Source organism: Lycorma delicatula, chromosome 1 (assembly GCF_047948215.1).
Source record: "Lycorma delicatula isolate Av1 chromosome 1, ASM4794821v1, whole genome shotgun sequence".
NCBI classification, from domain to species: Eukaryota; Metazoa; Arthropoda; class Insecta; order Hemiptera; family Fulgoridae; genus Lycorma; species Lycorma delicatula.
The window spans coordinates 123,785,441-123,794,482 of NC_134455.1; the positions used below are offsets into that span (position 1 = coordinate 123,785,441).

General features: G+C 28.4%; 1 protein-coding gene and 1 non-coding gene across 2 annotated transcripts in view; both read left to right on the plus strand.

The window, feature by feature from the left end:
- Nucleotides 1-714, plus strand: part of LOC142321836 (cytochrome P450 4C1-like) — a 68,311-nt gene extending 67,597 nt beyond the window's left edge. The window contains exon 13 of the mRNA XM_075360289.1: nt 494-714. Within this exon, the coding sequence (XP_075216404.1) occupies nt 494-654 (161 nt within the window). The 3' untranslated portion in view covers nt 655-714. The remainder of the gene's footprint in view (nt 1-493) is intronic.
- A 4,727-nt stretch (nt 715-5,441) lies between these two features.
- On the plus strand, nt 5,442-5,513 carry TRNAD-GUC (transfer RNA aspartic acid (anticodon GUC)). The gene has a single exon. It is a non-coding gene; the product is annotated as a tRNA-Asp (tRNA).
- Nucleotides 5,514-9,042: the final 3,529 nt, after the last annotated feature.

Here is a 9,042-nt window from a genome sequence, read left to right on the forward strand (position 1 = left end):
ATTTTTAAAAAAATATTTTTATGTCAATTGCTACTTCATGCCAATTATAGTAAATGATTAGTAGTAGTTGAAATGATTAAAAAGTAGTTAAAAAAGATTACGTTCCTTTTGTTCTTTTTTTTTTGTACAACAAATTTAAATAGTTAAAGAAAAATATATAAGGCAACAAAATAGCGATTATGGCATAAAATATTATTTCATACTTACTTATACAACTTCTAGTAGTATACTTACTTATATCAATACTTTAATATTTTACCCTATCATATAGCAAGTTATCAACCTTCAGGTTCATCGATAAAGATGTTACTTAACTAGTGTAAATTAAATATAGTCTGATAAACTTTTTATTTATGAAATGCTATGGGTAATGATTATATCCTGGAACCTGAACTGTAATCTGAATAAGAGAATATTTATGGAATTGATGTCAGACTAAAACAAAGTAGTGATTCAAGGGTTTTATGACTTGATTTTTTTTTTTTTTTTACAGGTCAGAAGTTTGCTATGATGGAAATGAAAATAATACTTTCTTGCATATTAAGAAAAATAAAAGTAGAATCAATTACAGAAATAAAAGAAGTAAAACTGATTCCAGCTGTGATATTACGTCCTCAAACTCCATTTAGGCTTAAAATAATTCGTAGATCATAAGTCACTCTTATTGTAAAAACTATATTATATTATTATGCACAAATAAATATTTTACACTCAGTTGATTTTTTCATTTATCACTGTTTGTCATTATTTCTAATATTACAGGGATTACAATGTTAATCTCATTTATATTAAGAATAATGTATAAGATTTTATCTCACAAACATAATTAAATCACTGCACTTTTATACTGATCTGAGAAGTACAAAAAGTGTAGTTTTATCTCTTACCTAGCTTAATCACCAATATTAGTTACATTCAGAGCAACTGGATAAGAAAAACTATCTACAGACTGGATCATAGGCAAATTATCTCTCACTGGATTACAAAGAATGAAGAATTATTCCACAGGTACCTGTATCCTTAGTATGGAATGAGTAAATCAGAGAAAAAGGGTCAAGAATAAAAGAATGCATAATAAGAATTAGGCCACATCACAAATCAACTAAACTTGAACAACAGAATGCTTCAAACTGATTTCTGGTTCCGCATTCTACTTTTAATCCCATAGAAGAGTTCTCTCTTAGAAAACCACTTTATTTATCAGCAATTATTAAATTTACCAACTCAAAATACATAACGTAAGAAATAATGTTTTTCTCTAAAACCTTAAGAACAGTGGTTTATTTAATTAATTAACCTCCCTCATATCCAGAATTGTAAAGTTTATAAATATATCCAAACGATAAATATATTGATTGGCTAGCCCCTCTCTACACTGTAATGGTTTAGCATTACTGTTTTCTATATCAGACAGTTTTAAGTCTCATTTCTAATACAGATGAAAATTTAAAAAATATATACATTTATTTCTAATAGATCTGACGTAGCAGTTGGAAGTGGATTCTTCCTAGTACTCAAATATTACTTGTCCATGAACAAAAGAGAATTTAAATTTGCTTTAATTTAATAGTCCAATACCCACATGTTAAAATAGAGAACTTTTGAAAATAGATCAGGTTTTTTTTTATGTTTCTGCCATTTTTTTTACAAAAGGAATATTTTTTGATAATCAGTATACTTTTCTCTTTACTTTTATAACTATAGAAGAAAACAAATTAAAATTATCCGTATTCGTGAAAAAAAAAACCTGGAAAAATTAGCATGTTCAACTAAAGATTAGATTAAAAATATTTTAGGAAGAATACTTAAAACATGTTCTAACAACAGGTAGAAAAAACACATTAACACCCATTTTTTCAATTATCTATTCTCAAATAATCATGCATTTTTAGAAATTTTCATGGGAAAAGGAAGATATTCTCAAGATTCCACAAAGAAAAAATGCCTTTCTACAATAAACTTAAAAATATTTTAATACTGCTCAAACACCACAAAAGAAAACTTTTTTTTTAGTTAAACAAAAATATTAGTGATATACAAAGATAAAAAAAACAAAATTACATGGAAGAAAGCAAACCAAGATGGATATAAAAAATCCATCACACAGAAAACTACATTAAGAACAGTGATGTTTAAAAATTACAAAAAAAACAAATCTATACTACAGTTCAGAAAGCTTCCTAACAACCTTCAATAATACAGTCTGCTAAGTTTTATCATGTCATCTAAAATAGCACTTACATTTTATGCCAGCTAGAATTTTTGCAATTAACTGAAGTCAAGAAGAATATATTAAAATATTACATGGCTTCATAGAAGAGCCATATTAGAGCATTAAAGATGTTGAGAGAAATCCAGCATTAACTTAGTACAAACACGATGACTTCTTCGCAGCAACTGTCTTGTAGTGATCATTTTCTCTGTAATATGTATCTTAACATATAGCTGATTACTTTTTAGTGCAAACTAGCCCATTCTTCTACATTATCATTCACCAAACAACAAAGGCCACGGACTCCATAAATGTTTATACTTCCTGGTTTCTTTAATTACTAGATCAATTGCTTTCTTAGAATTCTTATTCGGATAGGAGTCCAGTAGAAATTAAAGGATGTATTGTTACATATCAGGATCACCTTCATATATATATTTTTTGAATTTTCAGCCACTTCAGTGGGTTCACCAGTTGCTAAAATAACATAAACTGTACTGTGGTGACTGAGTACAAAAAACTGTGTATACGTGTCCAACAGTTTTGATTGTAACAAATAAATCAGGTTGTGCTCGAATTGTAATAATTGAGTTGCAGTAAATAAGAATATCACAGTACCAGTCAGCGATGTTACACAAGACCATGAGTATTCTGTAAAATTCACTAGTAAATAAAACATGTTGGGTGTGTAAATAAGCTGGGTTGGTAGGCATACTGAACATGGGAAGCTCCATGAACAATCATAAAACACACTTCAACTGAACCTTTTTGATTAGATTCATCTTCTTTCAACTGTTAATGGTCAAATAAATTAATTGAGATGAATATGCATTAAAAATAGTATAGTATTTCCAAAACGATCTCTCATAAAACTGGGAAAATAATTTTCAAAATAATCTTTAAACAGACCATTGAAGATTTTTGACATTCTGACAGGAAAGGGGTTTGAAATTCTGTTATATTTTTCATCAAGGAGAATGTCTGGACTTTGTCATTCATTAAGAATTTTTTTTTGGAAACTTTTAAAAACATTTTCTGTGTTTTATTAATTTAATGAACAAAATTTCCAAGTTTACCTGGTAGAACCAAAGAAAGAGAAAAGCATCAGTATGATTAGTATAATGTAAGAAGGCTCCTGAAATGGATTCTAAAACAACTTCATTTATTTTTGAATTTTATTATCCAGTAATTTAAATATTAAAGAGAAAACAATTAAAGTAGAAAAAAAAATTCCTAAGGGGATAACATATCTGAAATATGGTCAAAGACAGTCATAGATAACAACCCAGTTTTTAGGGATTACTTAAATTCAGAAAGAGCCAAATTAAATAAAATTGATCTCATTAAAAAATTTCAGTAATAATATAAAGACAAAGAATTGTTAAACCTCCCAAATTTCATTTTATAGTGGATTTATTCCTCTTTTCCCTATATTGCTATATAGTTTTTTATCAAATTGAGATCTGTTTGATAAAAAAAGATTAATATGTAATATGTATATATTACATATTAACATATGATAAAGTAAATAACTTTACTTAACTGCTAATGTAGAATTTTCAAGCCTAGAAAAAAAAATCTGACAACAAAATTGAAATACTCGTACTTTCCTGCATTGGTTATTTATTCTAATATAGTGGAAAAATAATTATATAAGAAAAAATTTAATTAAGATTTCTTTTTTGGGATAGGGGTAATTTAAGATGAATTTTTATTATAAAATTATCATTGTATATTTAAATAAAAAAAATTTTTTAAATTCAAAAACATCAGTGTTGTTTTACTTTTCTGCTCCGCAACCTCCAAAATTACCTTCCAAGAAAATTGTTTGATTTTTCTTTGTTTAATATGTTAAATAGAAGAAACTAAAAAAGAGTCCACAAAAAAAGGTACAACCTATAAAATTTTACTTATGATTTCTTATTTGGTGGGGGTGAATTATGATGAAATTTTATTCTAATATTACTCCAGTATTAAAAGTTTATTAGTTAAACTTTTAATGCATTAAAAGTAAAAACGTAAAACTAAATTTTGGGTAATTTTTAAACAAATATTTTCAGTATTTTTATTTATTTTTTTGTCGCTTGCATTATTACTAAGCCTAGAACACATAAAAAAAATCTGTTAAAAATATGCAATAAATAGAAAGATAAGTTTTTTGGGGAAGGGGAAATTTTTTTTTTAATGGTAAAATAAGCATTCATGTATGAACTGAGCTTAATATTAAGAGGTGTAATGTTTGTAAAATTTTGAGAAAACTGACTCTCAAAACCCCCCACCATTCTCCGGAGATATTGATCCAAAATCTTACCACGAGACTTTGTTTAAAATTTCATCCATCTTGGTTAATTCAGTCAAAAGTTACTGTATTAAGCATTCCAAGTTATTAAATACGCCAATGTACGTATCAACAATACCCCACTTTTTTGTTTTTTGGGTTCCTCGGTGTTGAAACGTAGAGAAATAAAAAAAGCCCATACCCTACCATCTTTTGATTGATTACTATACTTTTCTTCTAGCAGCATAGTTCTAGAGGCATGATGTCAGGAAAGTAAAATGCAAAACTAAATCAAATACTTTATTGAGATAACGAAAAATTGAAAATGTAAGTACACGTTACCATCACTACCTATTTTAAATATTTTATAAAACTGCCGTGTAAGCAGAAAATTTTACCTAAAAAATGTTGAAAATTTGTCAATATATTATACTTCAAGTAACGTTAAAAATCTATATTTCACTTTTTTTTTTCAAATATATTAGAAAATCTGGATAATAACAAAACTGGCTCATAATTTTATAAATTCACGCCAAAACTTTCTTGGGGAGGTAAAAAGTGGAAATCTTAAGGCACCTGATAAATAATAAATTATTGAACGAGTCCTGAATTAATTCCTTAGAGAATTTTTTTTTTATCGCAACTCCACCTGAAAAACATCAATTTTTTACGTCTTCCAAGTTTTTAAAACAAAATTTCACTTCAGTACCAGCGTTGCTGCTGAGAACGATTTTATCCCGACAGATCGTGTTCACATCGCAACATATGATAAAATGAAAAAAATTATTCTATTTTCTAATCAAAAGGTTGAATTAAGCTTTTATTCCTTTAACTACATTATATCTTAGTATTTGTACTAAGAAAAATATAATTTGAATTCTCAATTAAATTCATTGCATCACCGTTTTGTATGTAATTTAATTATTAATATTTCCTGTAAATGACTTGTAGTCCTCGGTAGTATAGTGGACAGTATCCCCGCCTGTCACGCGGGAGACCGGGGTTCGATTCCCCGCCGGGGAGGATATTTTTTTTTTTTAAATTCGTGTAGGTATTGTTGATATCTATTCACTGTTGTAAAATTTTTTTCTTGGGTTGAATTTATAATCACATGCTAGTTGATCTTCCACTAACTTATTTAAAATAAAATTAAAATATTTTCTTTTACAATCTCAACATTTTTAAATTAATTATAATAAAAATCAAATTTAAATTTTAGGATTTTTTGCTTCTCCATTATTTAATGTTCAAATAAATATCAGGTAAAATAATTTTCATTAATGTTTTCTGAATGATTTATTTATTTTAAATTTATCTGGATTTATGTTTTGTAAACAGTTAATATAGACCTCAACCTTTCTGTAATTTTGTTTTATAATTAATTGGATATTTTATGATATTTCTCTGATCTAGGTATATTGTACTACTTTATGAGGCTGATGTTATCAAACGGATTAAAACGACAGACAGCCAGTATATTGTACTTTTTTTTCTGTTTAACCTCTGGAACCATCGTAAGGTATTACTTCACAAGATGAATGAGGATGGTATGTATGGTTCTGATATATATATATATTATATATATATATCTTTGGTGGTTGGGTTTCAATTAACCACACACCTCAGAAATAGTCAACCTGAGACTGTACAAGACTACACTTTATTTACATTCATACATACCATTTTCAATCATCCTCTGAAGTAATCCTGGTGGTAGTTCCAGAGGTTAAACAGAAAAGAAAGGTTTTATTGTGGTTTCTTGGTGGGGCAGTTCCTCTGTTTTTTAGCCATTTATCTATATCTCTTATATCTGAGGTGGACCTACATAATACTTTATTAAACCAATCAGAATAAACTTTATTTATTAATGACTCAGAGAATAAGTAGGCCAGCAAGTTTATCCTCTAAAGTAAAACCTTACAGAGGTTCCAGAGGCTAAACAGAAAAATAAAGAAGGCTTGTACTTTTTTAGAGATTCTGCTAAAAACTTATCCCTTACCTTACTTGACCTAAAACCTATCTACACAACTAATTTTAACTGTTTTCCTGTAACAGTACACCTCAAAAGATTTTGCTCTTTATTTTTCTGGCTTTCCAATTACCCATATTTACCTGCCATAATCCATCATACAAATATTTTTAAGAATTCTTCTCTAACTTCATAAATCTGCTAGACAGCAGATTTATTTTTTCTGGTTAAACTCTTCTGGATTGTGCCAATCTGCTTTTGATATGCTTCTTATTTCATTTATTCTTTGTAATTTTACTACTTAAAAAAAGTTGCTTCTTCTCTTGTATCGTATTCTATTTTAATATTTAATTCCTTCATCTTACTCTTCTTTCATATTTCATTACAATAGTTTTACTCCTTTTTACATTTAAATTGAATTTCTTCTCCTTTAATGAACCCATATTATCATCCATTACTTTTAATTCATTTTTACTTTCACCCAAAATAGTGTTACCATTAGTTAGGGGCGTATGCAAGGGGGGGGGTTACTGAGTTTGAAACCCCCTCCCCTTGAAGGTTTAAGTACCTTTTAATATTAGGCCTATATAAAATAAGCATATTATTAATTTACACATATATATTTCAGTATCATTTTAAAGATCTCCATCGTATTCTCTCCTCTAATATCGCAATGTCAGACTAACAAAATCTATCAACATAAGATCCAGTTCTCCGCACTTCCTTCGTCAATAAAATATAATATATTTTAGAAGTTATATAACTTTTACAAATAACCATTACCTAAAAAATATATGATTATTGTGTAGCCTAAGTGTAATAATGGCATGTGGCACTGGCACAAGGATTTTTATTATACAAAATGAAATAGATGTTAAAAGTTCTTCAAAAAAATCGTTGCCGAATGCTGTGAAAAAAATACATTATAGAAGGTTTTATTAGGGTATTTATGAATAATGACCCCCTCTTAACAAAATTTTTTGTATCTCACTGCCACTAATAAATCTTATTTTAACTTTTTCCCTTGACTGTTTTTCTGAGCTTAAATTTCCTTTTAACTTTTTTTTGTTTCTTCCACGTGAAAATGAAAAATAAAAGGAACATGCTACTGCACTAGCCTTTCCTCATTTTCTTATCTTATTCTGATTAAAAATTATGCTTAACAGTCACCATTTCAATCCTAATTTTCTAAAATTCTTAAATGTTTGTTAACATGAGGGGAGCTAGCATTCCAGGTCAGCATTACACATAGGCCATCTCAATAGGTGTATCCACAATTGTTTCTCACTCACATATGATCATTATTCATTGTCTTTTTAGGGTGTGCTAGTTATTTCTTTGGAGCTTTTAAGTGATCTGTTAGGAATAGTGGGAAGTAAATATATACATGCTACAATTTCTTTGAAGTGCTGTTCAGTCTCAGTCACAGCCAACTTTTATTTTTCTCTTGTGATCTCTGGAAAACAGCTTTACTGGTACATTAGAGTAGCCAATACTTTAAACATTTTAATCTGTTCTATATTTTTCCCAAGAAGCTTTATATTCTTTAAATTACTTTCAACAGTTAATTCGAGAACTTGCTTCTTGGATTATTATGACCTAAATGAATTTTGCAGTGTGTAGCAACAAAATCAAAATCCCATCACCATATCCCTGAGATATATTATTATACAACTTGATATTTGGTAGGCATAACTACGGAATTTAATAATAACAAGAGTAACTGAGTATTTCTAAAATTTGCTTAATATTTTAATTTTAATTATTTTCTCTATTTGCAAAGCTTAAAATATGTTTGTTCTAATTAAGCTTATCTATGAGATGAATTAAAAATAAAAAATAACATTAACTTAACTGATAATGGGTTATTTTCTTTAAAAAAAGTTTCAAATGTGTTAAAAGAATTAAAAAAAATTAATAAAACTTCAATTTTTTTGAAACATAAATAGTTTTTAACCAGCTTCAAAAAGAAAGATGTTCTCAATTTGATTCAATCACTTTCTTTTAATGTTTTTTCATTCTTACTCTCTATTAAAGGAGCTGATTTAAATTTTTTTTTCTATTTTATAAAGGAAGTTAACCTGCCGGGTTAGTCTTGTCTGTTCTTTTTTTTATCCTTCAAAACCACTGTAAGGTGTTACTTCAGAGGATGAATGATGATGATATGTATGAATGGAAATGAAGAATAGTCTTATACATTCTCAGGTCGACCATTCCTGAGATGAGCAATTAATTGAAACCCAACCACCAAAGAACACCAGTATCCATGATCTAGTATTCAAATCCATATGAAAGTAACTGCCTTTACTAGGATTTGAACCTTAGAACTCTCAACTTCAGAATCAGCTGATTTGCGATGATGAGTTCACCAATAAACAAATCCAGTGGGTTCACCAGGTTAGTCTAATGGTTAAACTCATTATAAAATCTGCTGCTTTTTGAAGTTGAGAGTTTTAAGGTTCAAGTCCTTGTAAAGGCAGTTGCTTTTATATGGATTTGAATACTAGACTATAGATGCCGGTGTTCTTTGGTGGTTAGTTTTCAATTAACCATATATCTCAGGAGTGATCCACCTGAGTCTGT